The 22,877-nt window shown below is 37.4% G+C and overlaps 1 protein-coding gene across 3 annotated transcripts in view; it reads right to left on the bottom strand.

Annotated features, from left to right (window-relative positions):
- Positions 1-618: 618 nt before the first annotated feature.
- AP2A2 (adaptor related protein complex 2 subunit alpha 2) overlaps positions 619-22,877 on the bottom strand; it is a 46,157-nt gene continuing 23,898 nt past the window's right edge. The window contains exons 3-23 of one of the 3 annotated variants that reach the window (XM_082761859.1): positions 21,740-21,882; positions 20,748-20,941; positions 18,891-19,020; positions 17,812-17,913; positions 16,257-16,365; positions 15,600-15,750; positions 15,022-15,190; positions 14,018-14,155; positions 12,704-12,886; positions 11,900-11,997; positions 11,494-11,725; positions 10,263-10,436; positions 8,281-8,444; positions 6,499-6,576; positions 5,506-5,588; positions 4,651-4,740; positions 3,934-4,057; positions 2,694-2,810; positions 2,402-2,471; positions 1,590-1,724; positions 619-770 (exon numbers count right to left, since the gene is read on the bottom strand). In XM_082761859.1, coding sequence (XP_082617985.1) covers positions 693-770; positions 1,590-1,724; positions 2,402-2,471; positions 2,694-2,810; positions 3,934-4,057; positions 4,651-4,740; positions 5,506-5,588; positions 6,499-6,576; positions 8,281-8,444; positions 10,263-10,436; positions 11,494-11,725; positions 11,900-11,997; positions 12,704-12,886; positions 14,018-14,155; positions 15,022-15,190; positions 15,600-15,750; positions 16,257-16,365; positions 17,812-17,913; positions 18,891-19,020; positions 20,748-20,941; positions 21,740-21,882 — 2,762 coding nt within the window. In that variant the 3' untranslated portion in view covers positions 619-692. The remainder of the gene's footprint in view (positions 771-1,589; positions 1,725-2,401; positions 2,472-2,693; positions 2,811-3,933; positions 4,058-4,650; positions 4,741-5,505; positions 5,589-6,498; positions 6,577-8,280; positions 8,445-10,262; positions 10,437-11,493; positions 11,726-11,899; positions 11,998-12,703; positions 12,887-14,017; positions 14,156-15,021; positions 15,191-15,599; positions 15,751-16,256; positions 16,366-17,811; positions 17,914-18,890; positions 19,021-20,747; positions 20,942-21,739; positions 21,883-22,877) is intronic. The other 2 variants (XM_082761857.1, XM_082761858.1) reach the window with 2 other exon arrangements.

The following is a 22,877-nucleotide window of genomic DNA, read 5'->3' as shown; positions in this document are numbered from 1 at the left end:
TCACCTCATTATTTGAGATAAGCAGAAGGATTAAGAATAGCTTTTGTGTTCAATCCACTTTCCAAAGATCAGAAAACAGTAAGACATAAAGGATTATAAGATTAATACTTTAAGACTCTGGACCTGTATCATTTTTCAAATACAACACAGATTGGCGACATTCAACATAAATGTCTATTTAAATCAAACACCTTGGAATCTGCCCTTCCCATCCAGTACAAAACTTGTGGCAATGTTTAACATTACAAGGTTTTTAACTCTACATGTATATCTGGCATTAACCCTACCGAGCAGCATTACACTGGTTTCTTTCAGCTCAGAGCAGAGGGAGTACCTGCTAAAGGCAGTAAGAGAGAAACGTTACTAATCTTTTCCAGTTGAAACCCTTGGTCACCCTATCAAAATCAACTTCCCTTTAACAAGTTTAAAAGTCGAACCTCTGCAATAAAAGGAGCACAAAGACAACCCTTCCACCCTTTGTGTAACATACTAAAAGCCACTTTTTATGTAAAAAGTCACTTCCCTGTACTGTACATTTTCTAATCACAATTTCAAACAAGGGGCAAGTCCTATTAAGGCAGGGAGCTGGTATTTGTTAACATTGCAGTACTCAGACAGTGATGTACAAGACATTTATTTGCAAGTATGATGACAATGATATAAATGGAAAAACAAAACTGTCATGGTTAGTATTAAAACTGTTCTGACAGCAATTCACATAATCTCTGAGATACAGCTTCTTTACTTGTTCGTAGTGTGAGCCTATACATCTGAAAAAGAACACAAAATATTTTTTTAAATATCGTTTGGTATTAAACAACTAGTGAAAGTTAACCAGTTACTATTCACTTCTTTTGTTAGAGTTGGTAAGAAAAAGACCAAGTTAGAACATTCAGAAGCAGGCAGTCACTGAGCAATGTAGCTCTTTCAAAGCATAGGATGGAGCAAGTCTTCAAACCCTCATTGGGAAAGTTACCATTATTCTGATGGGTTTAAGCTCTACTGACAACCTGATGTACAGCATTTTTTCCTTTAAGAGGAATAAGCGTTGTGGAAAAGTCTATAAACTCTTCACATCCACTTGTTCAGAAAAAAGGGGACTTACTACCCAAAACTTACTTTTGGCCCTCAATTATCTTTTGATAAAATCTCTATCCAAATACTTCTGAAAATAATATTCCTCTGATTTAACAATTTTGTGTTCATTTTACTTTTTAGCTACATTATTCTTTTATTATTTTTAATTGGCAAAGGGAATTAGAGTTATTCTTATCCAAGGTGCAAAAAAATGAAAACATTAAGTATTCCCAGCCTTCAAGGGAAGATGAGAATCCACGGAGTCTGGAATAACAGCGTGATATGTACATGGAAAAGAATTTCTCTGAAGCAACAGCTTACAAAGGTATGCCAGAATCAGCTGTTGCAATTTCATTTCTTATTAGAGCCTACAGTCACAATTAGCAATTACAAAATACACTTCTCACTAAATAACCTTAAGGAATTTCAGATATATACTTTTTTTTTTTTTTTTTTAATTATTTAGTGCAGACAAGAACTTGTATTTAAGCTGTAGATACAGAAACAGATACCTGTGCCTGGAGGTTGGGTTCAAGGCGCAGCAAGCATCCAATCTGAGTAGTTTTTGTATGTATGATACCAGCACCAACAAAGTTAGCAGGATTGGGATCGACCTCCTCAAGTAGGGCCGATCCAAAGCCAATTATCTGTGAAAGAGACCCAGAAGATTTAAATGTCAGGAAAGCAGGACAACAATAACGAGTCTACCCAAGCACAGCCACCGCTCATTAGCAAAACAACCAGTAGACTAATTTGAAGTGTTCAAGACATTAATGAGCTTTTCAATACCAATGTACAACACAACAGAAATTTTGAGTGAAAGAGTGATGCCTGATACTGAGTTGCCCCTGAATATGTTCTTCTGGCAAATTACTGAGAAATTAGTTAGATTAAACGTAAAACTCCCCTCTTTTTGATAAAGCCATTCCTGCCTTACAGCAGTCACTTCTGCTTTGCCTAAGGCAGACAGCTCTACAAGAGGTCTTAGTGCTATTCTGTTTTCTTCTCTCACTAGTAACCCTAGAATAAATTAAGGCTTTAAGTTTCTTCTAATTCAGTTTTAAACAGACTCCACATTTTCATAAATAATCATATTTATAAATAAATAAAACATAAATAAAATTTCCAACTGCTGTTAAAAACTACAATTAGTTCAAGCCATACTGAGGAACAATCCTTCCAACCCAGCCCTGCCAAAAGTCTGTTACACACAGACTTATGCTTTAACAGGATGATCTGATAGCTCTTTCAACTAAAAGGAACAGAGCTTGCTTATACCACTACCCTTACACTACAAGGTTAGAAATACTGTACTACCACCAACCTTTGCTTTTGTGATCTCTGCATCCATTGGGTGTTTTGCTTTAAAGATATTCTGTACTTCTTGTTTAGGACTGCAAGACAAAGAAAGATGAATACCTCATATAACGTGTAATACATACAGTATCATTCAATAGCAACTAAATAACTTAGGAAAGTTATTTTTAGGAGAGTTTATAATTCTCAGGACCAAGCAAGAAGTGGAGCACTGTATCAGCTATATTCACAGTACACTGGTTTTGCTTTTTCTTGGCCCACCACAAAAGCCTCAAGCCCAAATACAGACACAGCCTTACTTGCTCAGCTGCTTCCAACGCTGGAAAAAGTCTTGAGAAGACATCTCTGTTGGCTGAAAAAATTTATTCAGCGTGATGGGTAATTTTACTGAAAGATTTTGGAATGTTCCCCCGTACCTGCATACAGAACAGACAGAACATGGTATGTGTAGTACAAAGTGCCAGCAGTTTCACAGCCTAAATAAACCAAGCAATTGAGAATGAACTCTGAGTTGCAGTTGTCTGATGATTAAAATCCAAGAACTGCAGATGATGTTATTTCCAAGATGTAGTTTTAATCTGCTGACAGATTTATTTTATTTGTTCTGCTTAAATGGCACGTGAAGGCAAGTTGAAGGAATTTCTAATAAGAATATATTTCAACATAGGTTGCTATCCTTCTAGATAGTACCCCATCAAGGGAGTGAAAAGATTCTCCTATGAAAACACCAATAAAAACAGCTTAGACTCAAACAACAGAATGGAGGACAGAAACCAAGACTGTAAATGATTCCTTCTCAAAGGTTGATGCTGAGATGATATAACAAGATTCTAATTTTCACTACATACATTTCTTATCCAGAAATTTTTTGCAGAAGTGTTCTTAGTTGCCAGAAAGTTACTGTATATATTCCCCATCAAGATGTCTGGAATAAATGCCAAGATGATTGTTTTATATGCATAGCAGAGATAGCAAACATGGAGACTTTTTTTTTTTTTTTTTAACCAGTAGTTGCTTCTTTATGATATTTTTTCCTTCAACTATATTGTTACAAGTGGGTTTCCACCCTCCTCCAGTACATGAAAACTTTGTTAGGTCACATTTTCAGGTAAATCATATACCCAAGATAGCTTTGGATCTTCACAGAATCACACAGAATCACAGAATTCCCAGGTTGGAAGAGACCTCAAGATCATCGAGTCCAACCTCTGACCTAACACTAGCAGTCCCCACTAAACCATATCCCTAAGCTCTACATCTAAACGTCTTTTAAAGACTTCCAGGGATGGTGACTCCACCACTTCCCTGGGCAGCCTGTTCCAATGTCTAACAACCCTTTCGGTAAAGAAGTTCTTCCTAAGATCCAACCTAAAACTCCCCTGGCGCAACTTAAGCCCATTCCCCCTCGTCCTGTCACCATCACGTTGGAGAACAGACTTGATCTTGAGACTCTATATTCTGCACTTCAGTCAGAGGTCCAAAACAACAAAAAATCTTTCATTTAATTAATTCAATAGCATTGAACTACTTCGTTTTTACCTGAATTGAATGTTCAGGATTGGAGCTTCCATGAAGTCTGACACACATTCAATGTTCACAACCTGTTGAACCTGTGCACCTCCATCCACTGTGGGGTCAACAGGCTTTGTCTGAAGATTCAGGCATGAAAAGTGGCTAAGGAAAATGGTCAATGAACTGATAACTTACCAAAAAATTTAAAAGAAGTGAGTATTACTGGTAAACTGCAGGAAGAATTAACATTGTGTCTGTTGATTCTCTGTATTCTACTGAAAATTCAAAGCCCACGTCTTTTTTTTTGCAATATAAAGCATTAAAGGGAAAAACTGTAAAGTAAAAGCTTATTTTACAGTACTGTCATCTTTGAGTACATGCATTCTTCTACCTACAGCTCAAGTCAGAAGTCATCTGCTAATGCAGCACTTGAAGAATACCATGTCTATATCTCAACTACCTCATGACAATGGAGAAAGCTACCGAGTTACATTACATATTTATTCAGAATTACACCCCCTTATTTCAAGTGTAAAAGGTGTTTCTGTAAGCAGAACTTTAAGGAGATTCTTCCATCACTGCTCAAAATTTGTTCTTTCTATAAGAAGTTTAGAAAGATATCAGCAAGTTCCTACTTCATGTTTGAGGACGTGAAGTCCTGATCCAGCAAGCTTTATTACACTTATGTGTAGCATAAAACACAAATCCCAAAGAACAGGCAATTGGTACTGCATTTAAGGATATTTGGCTGAAGGTCATCTGAGCAGATTACTGTTGGAGTAAAATTCAAGAACTGTGTTGATGTCTTATTACCATAGAATATGAACATACGTCCTAGAAAAAAAAGAAAGACAGCAGAAGTTTTAGGCACACCGCATGTGATCATACTGGACTATTGTGCCTCAAGTATTTAATACATTGTTTTTCTACACTTCTTTGAAACAACTTTTAAAATCAAGCATAATTTACATGCTTTATCTTACCAAGATATTCACAGCTCAAAATAAAATAACACATTAAAACAAACCAAGAGACCTCTGTGTCCCACTAATTATTTAACTGCCTGTATGAAATCTTCCAGTTGCTGGAAAATGCTACCATCTCTGTAAAAAAGATTACTGCAGTACCAAAAGTAATGCAGAAGGGGTGAAGCAAGCAATCCTATTTCTGGACAGTGCTCGATTCCAAGCTCCTCACTAGATACTTTCACTATCTTGTACATTAATATATTAGGAGAAAAATGTCTAAAAAAATATTGTGCTTCATAGTATTACCATAAGCTCTACCATAGGATACAAAAAAATCTGGAGAACGGTCCCTTTATAAAACTCTGGCTGTATGGGCCTTAGAACTAGGCAGTAAGAAGTGGAACTCGGAACAACTTAGGCTCCCATTTCATCTCAGATACCAAAACAACTGAAAGGTTTAAGAAAAGAACTCACACAGATGCCAGTGACACACAAACAGCAAGGTTTAGAAAGACAGGTTAGGCCTGAAATTACATTCCCCTCTTCAGCACACAAAAACTAAGCCCTATCCTCAACCTCGTGCTGATTTTTGGGTTGATAATGCGGACAGCCACTCTTTCTGAAAGCTTACCCAGGTTCTGTCGGAATTCAGATTTCAATCCAATTTGTAGCAATTGATTTTCAAATAAGACTCCGTTATTTTTACACACAAACCTAGAGGAAGAGAGGGCAAATGTGTTTTAAATTAAGACACATTAAACAAAATTCAGAACCACACAATTCAGGGTTTACAGAGTGGATGAAGATTGTTGTTAACCTAGAGGGCATCAGTCTGCGAGAGAGGCTTTTGCAGAAAACTGCAGTTAAAAAGAGACAAATCCATTTTACAACCTAAATCACCACTTGCAGGACACTAAAATAACTGAAATTTCTATCTGATAGGATGCCTGAGAAACTACAAAGGAAGCCACAATATGCTACACACACACACACACACACTATTAAGGACCAGGCAACAGACTAGGATTTTTCTTATTCATATTCTTGACAACTTCTGAAATTCATTAGGCTGGCGCAGAATTCAAAAGTTGGAAGCTTTGACTGTTTCAACCTGAAAGAAAAAAAGAGTTCCCTTGTTTTTATCAGTTCTGTATCACGTACATGTTGACTTGGGAGCTGTATTTTTTTCAGTCATTTTGAGAGAAGCACATTCTGTAGTGATTTCAGTCCTTCTGTCTGTCACCCTTCACTTAAAGTAGAAGAGGTGGTCAGCAAACATTGGCCTTTTTCATACAAGGCACTTAAAACATACTTCCAAATATCGATACTTTTAATAGTTTACCCTTTTTTCCTTTTTTTGTGAATAGTTGCAAAGCTTAATATACAACTGTCATTGCCTTATTTTAGAGCACTTGGTGATAGCACTGACTCATAAAAGCCAGCTCTAAGCTGTGTTTTCACAAGCATCTCATAAAATGCACAGTATCTACAGACGTGTTCTAGTCACAAGTCTGACAGCATGTTTGTCTGCTTTTGCTGGTATTAGCTCAATGTATACTATAGTTTTGCTTTGTAACTATATTCTGGAAGTTGCCCAGCCTTGCAAGGTTTTATTATTGCTTACTTGTGAAAAAGCTCATCAGCATCATGCACAGTATCAGCTGGTTCCTCAGAAACTACCTCAGATGAAGCCAGGTCAGGGCTAGTTCAGGCAGCACAAAGGAAGAAAGGTGGTAGCGACAGAGACAGCAGGAGTTAGTAAAGACAGCTTAGTGCTTAGTTACTTCTTTTACCTCCTTCCTCAAAAACGGCACTGCTGAGTTTAATGCATGAAAAAATAATTAGCTGCCCTAGCTCATTACACCTAGAAAGGTTTTAGGCAGTGATTCCCCCCCCCTCCCTCTTCTATCCCCCAGCCCACCCATCCCTGATTGTTAGGAACCAGGGATTCCTCCTGAAGGCAAGAGGTGGCTGAAGGTGTTCAGTAGCTTAAGTTTATACGTTTTAACCAAACCCTTTTGGGTGGTTAATTGTGACAGTAGAAAAGTTTTAGTTCAAAACCATAAATGTAGATGTATATTAGCTACTGTGATGTGCACTTTGAAGCAGAGACCTCATCAAATTAGTGGCATTTCTAACTACAACTGCACAATCAGTTAACAAGTATACCAGTTACAATACTCACAAGTATTTAAAATGTAGGCAAGAATATACGGGCACACAGAGAATGGCTTACCCAAGTGACAGATTAGAAGCAAGAGTGATGACAGCATTAAAAAGTGGAAGGAAACTATGAAAGACAACTTCTCAATAGAATTAGAGAAGTGTTTCATCACCTACAGACAGACAGACCAAGGGGTTGAGCAATGCTATGCTTTCTTCAGCAGAAAGAGAAAACCCTTTTCAGGCAACTTTTTAGAAAAAGCTCCAACAAACTTGTGTTGTTTCTTAAAGTCTTGGTATTGTATAGTATTATTAAATCACTTATCAACTTTCAAGAGAAATACAGGATCAAGTCTTAAATCACTGCAAACCTGCAACAGTATATTGCCTAGTATAAAATTTTGATAAAACTCTCAATGGTTCAGGAAGTTTAGTTTCACTGATTATGTCTTTTATATTAAGATACCTTGCAAATTTGTCATCACATCATTCTAAATTTGGTCTTTGACAGTACTATCATGTACCTTGGCCAAAGAATTACATATTTTTAAATATATACTGTGATCTTAAACTATTTTCAACATTTTAGCCAAATAACATTTAAGTGTAGCCACAGTGGCTATTAATTTTAAAGGGATTAATAATTATTGCACTTGACAATACAGTTAGCAATATAATTAGGAAGATACTTGTAACAAATCCCCTTAAAAAAGAAAAGCTTGTTTTGTTTTTCTTTTTACACCTGTTTGTCAGACAGTAGCAGAACAATTTCATTATATCTTGAAATTCTGAGAACCAGTATCTCCAGATATAAACCAACTCATTGTTCCAGTATCAGTTTTCCGTTAAGTATATAGATGCAAGAATACTTTATGGAAACAGGACAAGTCTAAACATATTCATGTCAGGCCAGACATCCCCCAAATTCAAGATATATAATTGAGATGCAGAAGCAGCTTAGTTTAACAAAGAAGTAAAAACCAGCATGAAAACTAGGCAAGACTGCGTGGCTAATATTCTCAGGCTCATAACTACAGACTAATTTTCCATGAGCAGAGGTATTCATTAAAGGTAGCATATCCAGCACAAAGTTCAGGAATACCTCTCTTGCTGCACAACTACCACCCAGGAATGCATTCAATAAACTGGAACAAAACCAGAAGTTATTGTTTGATTTCTTGTCTCTAGTCCTGTTTCAGCAGACAAATGCTTTCTCAGATACCTTGCAGGGTGACATAATTACCTCGCAAAGTTGTCGTCAGAACCAGGAGCAAGAGGTGCAACAGCAGAAGCTGAATCTGAAAATACATCCACCAGGAGGCTACCACTAGAGGAAGGTGGGGGAGCTGAATTGGTGAGAGGGGCTGCACCCAGACCCAGCAGATCCGCAGATGGAGAAGGAGTAGACTACGGAAGACAAGATACTTTGGCGTTAATCTACAGCAAGACTACAGGTGACTTTTTTGCATAGACAACTAAGCTATGGCAAAATGCCCCTCCCCTCCTCAAATAAAGAACGGAACAGACAGCAGAAGGCTTCATGAATGTAGTTATCCCCTTGTGCTTCAATTTAAAGTCATTTACAGATGTGGCTTTCTTTTTTTCTTTGAATACAGCTATATCCATCTAATAGCTTTGTATATAAAAAAAACTTGTATCTGCAATATGGTTCTGTGAAAACCAAGAGAAATTAAGTACCATAGGGAATAAAATTTTAAGGTATTGCTTTTCATTCATGAAGAATCCAGCAATAAAGGCAGTGACTTTTACTTAAATTGACCATTTTTTAGTCCTCAGTTTTTGAAGCTTGGCAAAACTTAGAAACAATGCAAAACCTAGCTAGCAAAAAAGCAGGGTCTGTAGTTAGTTCAAGCTGCAAACACTAAAAGCACAGGTGAGATTTTAAAGAAAAAAAATGCTCAAAATGAACAGGTCAAGTAACCAGGACACAGAATCATGCACCATTAATATGTGCCCAGGTCATGTGCAAGAACAAAGCACAGATTGTTAAATGAAGCATTCATGCATTAGATTTTAGCATCTTAAAATACAACAGACATGCTGAAGATGTAAATCATGAGATAAAAGAACAAAAATTTCAGACTCAATTCAAATACAAACCAACTCAAAAGTTATCATATACTCCAAAAAATAAATTAGATGCAGGATAACCAGAAATTCCCTGGCTATTTGTTTTTCTCAGAAATCAGTTAATAAGAAAACTCAAAAACCAAGGAGCTGAACTCCAATTCAGAACATATTCTTGGCATCTATGACGGAGGTCATATCCAAACCAGTGCTGAAGGTAACTTAGCAGAATTTCTTACATTGCTGCACCTGAAAGTGAAGCTCATAAGACATAATAAACTTTTATCTATCAGACACCTCAGTCAATTTGGCATGCAAAGTTTGGCATCTCTTCTGCTGGAAAGGTATTTCTGTCCATTAAAACATGCTGCATTTGGAACATGCACTCTAACATACTGCAGTGATTAAAGAATAAAGTTTTAAGGCAACTGGAAGGGAACATGCTAAAATACTACTGCATCTCAACTGCATTTACAAGTTATGCTTGTCAATTAGAACAGCATCAAGTATTATGTTATGGGAATAATTTGTCCAAGCAGCATTAACTGACTTTAAAATGAGAAGTTTCAGCTCAGAAAAAACAAGACTCTGGCCCTGCCCACCATAACTGAACTCTAATAGTACTGTTGACTAAACAACACAACTTGGATGTCCTTAAATCAATGCAAGCATTGTACACTTCTAGTAAAGAACAACAGTAACCCAAAAACACAATGCAGAAGTAGGTAAGTTAGACAAAGCAGAAGCAGCTGATACTTTAAAAAGAGTAACTTGAATTTGAAGTATATTGATTTTATCATCTCGCCTTCACTGCAGCTTTACCAGCAAGGAAGTCTCTGTTTCTAAGGTTAAAGCAATGTTTTTCAAAGTTTTTGTTTTGTTTTGTTTTTAAACGTATTGTTTAAATTGCAGACAGTTTGCCTCATTTACAGCATAGCTATGATTTTCAAAGGAAAATTGCAACCAACCATATGCAGGGAATAGCTGTATGCTTCCCAATACTTTATAGCAAGCACCCATAGTTTGAAATTTAAGACAAGAAGCTTTAAATTCCTAAAAAGCCACTTTAAGGAAATGAGTCTTTCCCCACTTTCACACCTTCTGAATAAGTGAAATAAGAACAAACTATAAACTCACAACAGCACTGGCATTGACTGAGGCAGGTTCAGCACTTCCATTCATATCAGAGCTCCTCTCCTTTTTGATCTCTTCCAGGTCAGTAACTGTGCCTGGACCTTTCTTCTTCTTGAGTTTAGCCAAAATAGAAGATTCCCTCTCTGGAAAGGGAGGCATTTCTTCTAGCACTGTAGCCTTAACATGGGGAAAAAAAAAGTATATTAGTTGTATTTACAGAACAAGCTAAATCAACTTCCCAGTCTTTGAAGATAGGTTCAGACAAAAGCAAAAATAATTACCTACACAGAAAGTGACTATGCAGTACGGTACACAGTGGTAGATTAGACTTGCCTTAAAGAGCAATTATTTTAAATTTTCTGAAGTCCTCCAAGAGCAGTTGTTTACAAGAACAGGAATATATTACCTGTTTGGTAAAGTGCTACTAAAAAAACGTGCATGTGTGAGAAGAGATAACAACAAAGAAAAAAGCGACCATAGCAGACCTGGACTGAAACCACAGAAGGTTATCCAAGAATCTAGTCTGACCTAAGCATTTATTAGCTGTCAAGACTGAGAGCACCATGTGCTGGCCAAGTCCAAGAGCATAAGGTTAAAACGCTCAGAAACTTTAGAGACCAAAAAAAAAAAAAAAAAATGCACAGAAAACTACAAGTTTCCTGCCCACCAGGAAATAAGCAGGTTTCACACATCTTCAGAGAAGTCTGCATCAGTTTAGCATAAGCATCAAAAAAGCTTAGGATTAAGTGAGGACTTATTATTCTGTTTAGTCTCAAGTCATGTATGCCCTTTGTCAAACAGTTCTTTTAGCTGCGTTACTTCCTTTTGCTCACCCTTAGAGCTGCCATTAACTTTTCAATAATTGCAAAGCTAAAGGACATCAAGACACTGGACCAGTGAGTGGAGGAACGGAAGTGGAAAAAAGTTTCCACATCTGAGAGTTGGAAGACTTGATCCAATATGTACATCTTTGAAACACTTATCAAATCTCTGACAACCTAGAATGCTATATTAAAATACAAATGGTCATTTGTCTAAAGAAGTAACAACTTTGGCTTTAGCTCTAAATTCAAGAGGGCTGTGGCTGAATTAGGCACAGTAAAAATGATCAGCACCCATGCTACGTCCTGACCTTTGCATTAAGATTTCTGATCCATCAGCTACAGTTTAGTGAAGTTTACTTATTGACAGAAGAAACAGCTAGAGTTATGCGTAATAAAGTTTCTGTACTTACCAATATATCAGTACTGGCAATAGTACTGAGCCTCAAATACTCAACAGCTCTCTGCTGCAGCTCAACATCTGCATTCTTTAGCTGACTGTCACTGCGCAATACATCTTGAATTGTAGTTTTGATTTCTGGAAACAGGTTCACAAACTTGATGTAGGTAGACAGAAGCAGAGCTCGGGTAGGAACACTGCACAGATGAAACTTGGAATGTAGCAAGTTGAATTGGATAAGGGGACTGAAAAATAGGAAGAAAAATAATTAGTTAGGTTTCTTTTGACAGGATAATTACAATGTCATTACTATCAAGTGCTGACTCATTTGTTAACTGGCTTTTACAAACATTAAACAGATGGTTTCTTCCCAAAAGAAGTATTGCTACTTCAATGAAATATTTTAAAAGGTGTTTTACCTTGATCTTGGATCACCTGCTATCAGATTTCCAAATTCTCCCAAGATGTAGCCACCTACTTTCACAAGATTCTCATGGCATGCTGGAGCTTGAAGGGCCTGTAAGAACACATGAATAGCTACTGACCTGCAGTGTTTCAAAAAAAGATCTTTTTCCATCTGTCACTCCCATGTCTAGTTTCCAACTCTACTTTCCTAGAAGAGCAGATCACAGGTCAAGGCACTACAGAACCAGTTATGAGAAAAGCACAACAGGTGGCACGATTTTACAGAAGAATCTCTAAGCATTACTGGCCTAGGAGTGGCGACTGGCGACTTTTGTGGACAACCACAACTGCTTAGATTTCCCCTGACATTCTTGGAAGAATCAGAAGGCTGTTAATACACTTAGATTAAGTCTTGCAGGAATGTGCTGAAGTTGCCCAAGATATAGATATTGCCCCTTTTGAGCATGAAGAAGCACATAGCAGGGATGAGTAGTGAAAAATCAGCATAAACATCTAGGAAAGGGAACAACAACAAGAAAGTAGAAAGCCCATACAAACAACCCAAGTAAAGTCAGAGCAACAAGACCAGATATTTGAAAGTGTTCTCCTTTAATAGTTCAAATTCCAGTTCTATCAGATCCTGAACAGAAGGAATGGTTACATACTTCCAGAAGGATCGCTACATTATTACTGAGTGTTTTGGTTTCTTGTATCCAGAAAATTTGGGGGAAAAAATGTAAAAGGTTTCTATTTTTACTACATTTTGATTATTTTCCAGGTAATATAGTTTCCTTACTAATCGCTCCAGTTATTCTCACCTCAAAAACGGTCTTTGCTGCATACCCTTGAACATCATCTCGGTTGATGACAATCTGAATAACTCGGTACCATACTTCTTCACTGACATAGTCACCGGCAATGCGAATCAGATTCAATATTGTATCCACATACCAGGTATAATCCACTGCATACTTCTCAGCTAGAATTGCAACTTTCAGTACCTGTATACACATAAGAGAATTAAGAAGGTTGACTAACTTCTACTATAACCTTGATATCAAGATTCACTTTTATATACACCCAGTGATACCATACGGTAGCCCAAAAGCTTCAGTTTCAGATGCATCTGCTAGCTAACTTGCACCACAGCAAAGGCTAAAGACCAATATTGAGATTTGGTGTCAGAACACACCAGCTGCCAGGTACTTAATACTTTCCTAGTAACACATCTGAATATGCTACGCTAATTGAGAAATTGAATACCTGTGAAAAAAAAAAATTGGACACTCAAGGTAGGCACAGGCCAGCTGCCTCTTCCAGGTCTCAGATTCCTATATCCTGAAGAAAACAATTTGCATACAAAGAGATGTCCACATAACTTGGTCTCATTTATATTTGTAGTGGCATATTCTTTTAGGAGTAGTAAATTAACAGGATGAAATTCACTTTTGACTGCTAAGTCAGGATAGATCGCCAACATCAACAAGAAAGCACAAAAAGTAAAACAACTAACATCGTATTTTCTGTTCATTCCTCTGATCAAGAAAATTTAATACTTAGTAAAACTAAATAATTACTGTAAGCATAGATTTTGGCTACCATTCAAGGAATGCCATTAATTGGGTATTTCGCCTTTTGCACTTTTTCTTCTGCTGGGATGAAGGAGACAGACATCGTGCCTCCCTTTTAGCTGATCATAAGGCATTGTTATGGGGAATCCTTAGGCTGAAATAGCATCCTCAGAGCATACAAAGTGTGAAGTTCTGTCTACGAATAAGTAGATAAAACACTAGTTTTTGAAGCTATTAGACAGTTGACTTGAGAAGTACATAACTCTCAGACCTACAGATTGTATTTCCTCAAGCACTGATAAAATTCACTTCACTATATACAATGCCCTGTAACTGAGAGTAGCTTTTAGAATTCCTTATTTTCAAGTGTTTTTCTCCCCTCCTCCATTAGTTTAACCTAATGGAAGAATATTCTTTGATATTAGACTACAGCTTTTGTGTTTTGTTTTGTTTTTTCTTAAACCACTGTCAAAAATCTCTACAACAAACAGTACCCCAATTAATAAGTGATATATATGGTACCAAAGCCAGCTATGAAATAAGGAATTACAAAAATCTCACAATTTCTTCTCTAATGGAATAATCAGCAGTCTCCAAATAATTCAGCATTTCAGCCACAATCTGTTGGGCATTGCTTCGGTCACACATTGCATACAGGAGATCTACAGCTCTTTGTCGTACGCTCACATCTCTTTCAGTCTGCAAAAAGACAAAAGCAAGGGGTCAAAAGATCTCACCTTTATTTAGAAAACTTGCAACTTACTGTAGACATAAAACTCAGTAAAATTCAATTTTAATAATTTTTCATATGCACAATGAAGTTCTATGAATGAGATTGCACCACGTAACTGTCACCATTGGCCACAATTTAACTAATAATTGGCTGAGATTGCCAAATTGTATCATCAGGTTTAATTTTGAACTTGCCTCAAATCAACAGAAGCCCAGCTGAAACAGACACTTATTTTAAGGTTAGACAAACATATTAACATGCTACAGTATGAGCTTGGAAGGAAACAATACATGTAAACACTTAACTGTGCAACTAAATGTAAAAGAAAAACTGTCTTCCTCTTGGTTTCTGCTTTTTCATCACATAAACTTGACCTAAGAATTTGTCTTTCTGGTTTCTCAGCTTTTGGAAAATGGCACATGCTACAGTGGAAGCTGATCTACTTCACTGCTCCCCATCAGCTACTGCAGTGAAGGTAAAATGTCTGATACCAGCAAGAGAGTATCAGGACAAGGTCTTCCTCGGCATTCTCCATCTTGTATTTCACCATTTCAGCTTCACTCTACAGGTTGAGGAGGGTACCATACTGTTACAGGGGCCACAGGTACAAATAAAAGATTCACTTATAAGTTGCAGAAATAAACTAAAGCTGACCTCTATTGTTGCCATCACATCATGATTAAGGAAAATAACTCCTTTGGTCCCAGAGTATAACTTAGCCTAACCAGGGATGGGGAGCTTGGAGGGAGGGGAGAAGTTTGGGGGGAAGGTGAGGGATGGGACATGGGAATGGGAGAAGAGACTCAGAACAGACTGCACACTTAATATTTACCTTTAATGCATTGATAACAGTTTCTATGTGTGTTTTCACAGCCTCATGTGAGAATTCAGAGCTGGCAAGCGTGCACATGCTTTCCAGTGCTAGGTAACGCAAATTAGTTTCTCGGTGCTGCAAGAACTGACCTAGCTGGTTACAGGCACGGACTAGTAGATTTGGCTCACTGCACAGAACAGGAGAGAAAGTGAAAGGGTTAAAAGCAACAGATTCGAGTACATCAAATACAGAATATTTCTGCAGTGCAAATTTCTTAAAGTGCCTCAGGTGGTGTCTGCTAGAATGTTCTGCTGGTGAAATGAAAATTCAGATACTGTGAGCAAATCTTTGCCAATGGCTTTAAGTGGTGGGCTCAATACAAAATACCCCCCAAAAAGCAAGAAATAAATAAATAAAAATTATTCTGACAGTGACACCATTCTTTAATGTTCAAACCCATTGCTGTGGTTGTGTTCCAACCTAGCAAGCAACTTCATATTCTGTTTCCCCCCAGCTAGTAAAAATCTGTTCAGTGAAAAGCCTTGGCTTTTCATTTCGACAAATCCTGTTGCAATACAATTGTTTTCACAGCTTACCTGTCATGATGTATAATTAAACTTATCGCCTCAAACAGCACAGCATTCTTCGCATTTGAGTGTTGTACTTTCTTTGACTTTGGTGGCTCCTGTGCTTTGTTAAGAATAGTTTCCAGGCATTCTGTGAGACGACCACGTACCGCAGGGTCTTCTGGAGAAGAACAAGCCGTTGGACAACTTCACTTTGCTCAACACCCTAATTCCTATCTTAGGCCTTCCACCTTGCTAAATGCAGAGATTAAACTGAAATATTCTGGTACATTAAATAGTTCATCTGCTCCACCCCCAACCACAGTGTACAGTTAGCAGGAAGTCTAAACCACACTTTAACTTAAGTAAGAGCAAAATCCAAACACAATCTGCACTGGAATATATTTCAAGGCTATAATATAGTTGATAGCATTAACGTATGCTTAAAACAGCTGTTGCAAGTGATTTGCAAATTGCAAGATGGTTTGACACTTTAAAATTAAACAACATAATTCAAGAAAACATAATAGCTCAGAGCAATCTGAAATACTCGGAAGAACAGGCTTCTGTATCCTTGTCTTACAACACAGTGCTTGCACTCCAAGTTATAGTCACACTACAGCACAACAGCTCTTTGTAGATAATGCACTGTGTTAGAAATGACCACTGTTGTGATTTGTGCATTACCTGGAGGTGGATAGCACTGTAAGAGCCTCAGAAGTTTCACAGATAGCCAAGGAGCAGGAACAAAGTAATATGTATAGTCCTGAAGATCTGTTGATGCAGAAGTTACAATCTGTAAAATAAGCAGAGAGCACCTCAGCTACTGAAGTTAGGTGACTTGCAATCAAGACCATCACCCCAAGAACACTGTAGGTCACCTTTGACAGAGGCTTACAAAACTGTGTCACTGGAAATGTTTAATAAAGTAGGTTAACTAGGTGCAAATTGTTATACTATCAAGTATACCATCAGGTTCTGTAATCATACAGCAGCAGACAGAGTTTCTTCCTGAAAGCATACTTGTTTTTCTTAAGAATGAAGACAACCATCTCATAGCATCTAAATGTTTAACTAGAAGCTTGACTTTCTGTGATTCAGCAATTCATAGATTCCACCAACAGAAAGCCTAAATAAATAGTGTTATACTTGACTGACCATTGATAGGTGAACTCTGAATTTCAAATACAAGACTCTATGGAACACTGAACTAACATCTTCATTACTATTCCTACTCCAAAGCAAAGAACCAATAGATTTCACAGAAGAGGTTTATATGAATAGAGAGAAGTGTGACAAGAATAAATTAGGTTTCAGAGGGAGCACCTCTTTTTGTGGATTTCTTTTCCACCTTTGATTCTAGGGTAAGCATAAGCCTGGCATTAGCTCTGCTCGAAGAGATTCCTGACTAATCCTTGCTGCTCCTTTACAGAACAGCTATGCACTTCCCTCAGGACTCCCTTGCTTTTAAGTATTACACAAAATCTTCAGATTTGAAGAGAAATGAAGTATCTCTGAACTGTATGTAATTTATTTTGGATATAAGACTACATAAACTTAGGCTTAAAACACGTGTGAAGTATTATCTTCCCATGTCTTGAATACCTTCCAGAGACTAAAATAAAACAACACAGTAATGTATGTTTTCCAGCATGGAGATACTAACTTGAAGACTGCATTTGTATAGAAATGTCTCTGCTCCTCTCCCTGCATTCCATGCTCCTGCTTCCCTACACCCATTTACAGAATATCAAATACTTCTGAATATTATTCTAGCAGCAGCTCAAAAGTGAAAATACGAAGACAACTCATCTTGTAAGAACCTTAAATAAACTTAAGAGAGTAGGCTGTAATTTTCAAGGGTTCCATGCAGAAATTTGCAGACCCAGCCTTTGATCCAAGTACTCCTTGGTGTTATATTGGTGTTATCAACTGTCTCATTGGGATTATTCAATATAGCAGTAGCTGAGAGACCATTTTGCTACACACCCATGCAGCATAGCAAGGACTACACCAAAAAAAGTTTGGGCAAGCTAAAACAGTTTTCTGTCCAGGTAAGCAACAAACCTTAGAACAAAACCAGATGTATGAAGTGAAACTGAATCATCTTAACTGCTTATGGTGTACTAAACTAATCTGACATAGAAAACTGAATAAAAAAGCAACAGTAAGCTAATCTGACCTAGAAAGCCAAGTAAACTAAGCAACAGTAAATTATTGTCAGGGTTATCATTGGACTCACTCTGCTTAATCTAGACACCGCCAAGGAGACAGAAGTTTTAAACTCTTCTGGGTTCTTCTGTGCCAAAGTGGTGATCAGACTTGTAGCTGCAGTAACCACACCCTAAAAAGAAAAACAAAACAGTACAATCATTTTAATAAAAGTTTAGGATGCTGTTTATTAACACCACTTGAAGCAACTTTTAATATACAAGAAAAACAAAGTTAATCCCCATGACAAAGGCCCATATTAAAAAGCCCTTTATTTTGCAAACAGCTAGACAAATTACAAGTCTTTAAATCTGGATAGGACCTTCAACGACATGATACCGCCACGTGTACAGAGCATTTCATTCTACTTTTGTTTTAGCTTTGTCTCACGTTTGGATAGTATATCTAAAATCATATTTAGATAGCTATACTAAAGGCTGGATGCAAATTGTCTTCTTACACAAGAGAAACATGAGAAAAAAATTAGATGCAGCAGCTCATCCAGAAGAGGATTCTGGAAGGCCAATATGAAGAGAGGGCTTTGAAAAATACAAATGTTCTATACTACTGAGTACTAAATTGCTTCCATTACTGCTGAAGCACAGGTCTAAATAGACTCCTTTCTAAAGTAGACAGACAGAAAAAACACAGAACCTCTTATCTAGAAGAATAGGGCTTTTTTGAACCATCAGGATAAGAATGACAACACGGATACCACAGGACAGTGAATTTCAAGCACTAACAAGTAAGGTCTTGGATTGTAGTCCCAGTTTAATACTAAGACAATCAGTATTGCTGATACATACATATGACTTAGGATCACAAGGCACAGGATTAATTTACAGTCAGACCAAATAAAGAACTTGTGCATACCATTCCTTTTACTTCCAGAAAAGATTAAGGTAAGCAAGACTTTATTAGAAATGAATATATACAGCAATTAACAAGAGAACAACTTTTCCTTCCAACTCTTTATGCAAGCCTTAAGTAAACGACAGCCCAGCTGGTTGAAAAACACTAGAGGAAATAAATTCATAACATACTTAACAGCTGAAGTGGCATCATTCACTATATAGAATAGGCCAAAGAAACATAACTAAGTCAATTTACCAAGTGCTGGTCATTGAGGAGATGTACCACTCTGGACGTCCAGTCTCCCATGGGGACAAGGTCAGGAGAAGTTCTATACAAACGCAGCAAGCATAAGGCAGCACTCTGCTTCACACTATCCATTGTATCTCTGCAAGACATAACCACTATATCTTAAACCCAAATTAAAGCCGCAGCAATACTCACAGGATAGTACCATGCTAATCTGTGCACTAGCGTGGTAGCAACTTTTCAACAGAAGTTTGCTAAATAAGTTCTTCCTGCATTACAATATTTGTTGTTAAATTTGGCCAGTAAGTTTAACTAGATATGTTTTCAACCATTACATATCCTTAGCAGCATCTATAATGACCCTTTGCTACTTAGAGAGACATCTCATATCTTTTCATCAGAGCTGAAGGTTCATCATCAGAGCTCCTAATTGGGTCAAGCTCTCACTGAAGTACCACAAGCACAAGCTTCTTTCAAATGGACTAAAGTCAAATAGTTAAGATCCAACACATTACGTATGTGAGTACAGCTGGATCTCCTGATAGGTTGTGCACGTCAGACATGAATCATTAACTACTCAACAGCTAGCATGCAAGTTAGCTGTTTATTACCAAGCACACAATCCACATGTCTGTTCACCTAGCCATCCATACTGCTGGCACGGGAATTGACTATTTTAGGAGCAGCATGCTACTACTTCAGTTCACTGAGCTCCTTTTCACAAAATAGGGAATTAGTGGTGGTGTGTTTGTTTGTTTTAAATATATTGCATTTGTCATAACAGCTAAAATAAATTATGGAGCATTAGCACTGGAAGTTTTAAGAGGCAGTTTAAATTGTGTGATCTTGGTTAAATATTCAGAAACTTCCCCAGGAGTTCAGTCGACTTGTTCTTTATGAAGTTAATCAATTTTTCATGAGATCATGTAGGATCACAGTTCAAAACCAAAACCCAAACACATCCCCCCCGCCACAGCCAAAACCCTCGCCTCAAACTTCTTCAAGGCCCTGAAGACTGATCTCAGAACATAAAAAAATCAAAAGTTCAAACAAGCCTGAACTGAAGATGCTGTGCTCTGACTGATGACCCTATATGAAATTTTTGGAACTTAAGGGTAGCTTATTAAATCTGTGACTCATCACTAGTGTTCTCTCTGCTATGCTGCATGGGGAACAGCACCCTGGCAAAGACACAATAGGACAGGACAGCAGCAAGCCTGCCTGGGCCCCAGAACGCATCTTCAAAATAAGTTTCAAAACAAAAATAACCCTGCAATCACAAGCTTTATTATAGGTTTAGTTAACTACAGTTCCAGACATTTACCTAGTCTGTTCAGAGACTTCCTATCAACAAAAAGAGAAAGTTAGAGATTTGGCTGTGACTACTTGCTACTTACTGGAACTGCTGTTCACATGGTCAACGGAAGAGGCAAGAACTGTCACTCCACAGAATATTCTCACATGCCTTATAATGTCAAGAATATTTTTAAAAGCTTTTATAACAGGATTTATAGTTTAAACCTCTATTTAGGTACATTTATTTCTCTTTCCTTCAAGACAGGTAAGGGAAGTAAAACAGACATTTCAGAGGCATTCACTACCACACATGTATATAGAACAAAAAATTGTTTGCTACACAAAGCCTATACAAGATGTTGACATATTCTTAATTTCCCATGTTGTATTTCTAGACTTATACAAGGAATTCCATGCTCAGGTATACCAGAATATCTGCAGTTATTGGAGACTGTCACTATCTGTACTGCAAGCACAGTAGCTCAAAGCATGGGTTCAGCCACTTCTGTTGAAGTGAGTCACCGAAAAGGTTTACTGGTGTTTTGTTTGAAGGAGGCACATCATACCTACCCAGCTACAAGTATTTTTGGAATTTCTCCAGCAAATGCTTCTGCCATCTCCCGGCTACCCACGTTAGCAATACAATGCAGAGCTAGCCCCATGAAGGTGGGGTTGCGGCTTGCCAGATCATTCTTGATCGCGTTGTTTATTAAGCGAATCAGCTCACTGTTGGAGTTCACTAGTACGGAGATGAAGAGATATCCCTGCGTTTCAGGAAAAAGGAAAATTAATTTTAGCTGACGTGTTATGTTCTCTTTTAATGCCACAACTAATACTTTGAGACATATAGTTCTTGTGCAATACCAAATGTATGTGCAGAAAGATATTCAGACACCAGAGTGAAGGCTAGAAAGATGACGTGTGGATTAATTAGTTGAATGTTTCTGTAATTTATCATGTTTTAGAGAAAGATGGCTCAAGGCCTATCAATCTCTTTCAGCACATACTCAAAAGATTATTTTGGATGAAAGGGATATTTGAATTGTATGCAAATGAAGAATTTGGCTTATTGTTTAGACTCTAGGAAGCGACACTTGTGTGATAAATATGACCTTGCCTATGAAAATGTAAAGAGATTCTGAAAAATAAAGGTTACTTGCCTATTCTGATTCACATATTGTACAGCTAGCCAGTACATAGTACTTGCACTGGAACTCATACTTGCATTATAGTTTGTTATCAGTAGCTAATGTTTCTCTGAAGTCTCTATTTCTACCTGCTTGCAAGACTCAAGGCAGTTACCTAGCAGGAGTAATAACCTTACAGAGTACATATTTTAGCTGTTATAATTAGTGGAATTTATTTAGACCATACAGCAACACCTCTCAAGTCACTTAATAAAGCAAGATTCCTTGTGCACAAAGGTGTTTACATTTTTAAAATCACTGCTAGATTCAAAACAAGGCTTTCATTTGAGAGAGGGAGGAAAATTGTTTTGCAGGCTCTACAGCTGAAGCAGACTGTTAAAATGGTTTATCTTTTGCAGGGATGGAGTTACTCACAATTTGCTTTTCTGTGTATCTATTGGAACTGAGCAGGTTAACAGCCTCCATGTGACCAAAGTCAATGTCATGCCCCAAGAGAAAGATGAAAAGCAGCTTGCAGACATATTTTTTCTTACTGTAACCATCCAGAGCCTTGTCTCCTAGAAAGCAAGGAAACAAAAAGCAATTAAGTCTGCGTCGTTCCTATACGTGCTTTCCCTCCCAGCCAGCGGGAGGGTTCTACTGTAATATCATGTATCTTAAACACAGTAAGAAGACATAGGTGTACCTAGCAATGAAGATTGGCATTTGATTCACGATCCATTACACTACAAAATAGAAAATGCATTGGCATTCAGTGAACAATAAATGAAAATTTAATGTACTGTTGAGTTTTACAATCTCAGATGTACAGTCCCATATGCAACATATATGACCACGTGCAAGTGTACAATAGAGGCAAATCACTATTTCCACAATTTCAGCAGAAAGGTAAGAATTAAAATTGTTGCAGTACTTAAATTTCACATTTTAAGTTGTTATTTGAGCTCTTGTTCACTCTACTTTGAAAAAAAAATGCAAGAGATCCACACCTCTGACCTAACTGGGACTAAAACTCTTTACATCATTTTGTGCAAAAAACAACACCAATGTTTTCCTACATACATGACAGCTAGGATTTTTTTTTTATTATTATTTAGATTCATTTTAAAAGAGAAACAAAATGTAAGCATAAAATTGCAGTTTTAATATGGATGGAGGTACCCTTCAAATCCTAGTCTTTAGACAGCAGTTGATCTTACAGGATTTGGGTTGCTTCCTTTTTTAATGACAATGTACCAGTTATGAATAAAAATAAGCTTTTTGAAGCTTGAAGCTATTTTTATGCTAAGCAGAGAAAAGCTGCCTTTATGTCCATACTGTGGAATCTAGCACATCACATCTCCCTTAAACACAGGGAGCAGCGTTACCTAAGATACTCATAGTAATGAAGTCCTGCCATACTGGATCCTGTCAGGAACCTCTCACTGCAGCCAGCTCTGCAGAAAACTGGCCCAAATCATGTTTTCTTTGAGTCACACAAACAGTTTGCTGCCATAAGGCTATTTTGCTGCTGAGTCAGCAGCCAAATGAATCCTGGCCTGTTTGCTTTACT

The sequence above is a fragment of the Aythya marila genome, assembly GCF_965140915.1.
Source record: "Aythya marila genome assembly, chromosome: 5".
NCBI classification, from domain to species: Eukaryota; Metazoa; Chordata; class Aves; order Anseriformes; family Anatidae; genus Aythya; species Aythya marila.
Note: the sequence above shows the minus strand (reverse complement) of the source record. Positions and strands in the feature narration are given on the sequence as shown.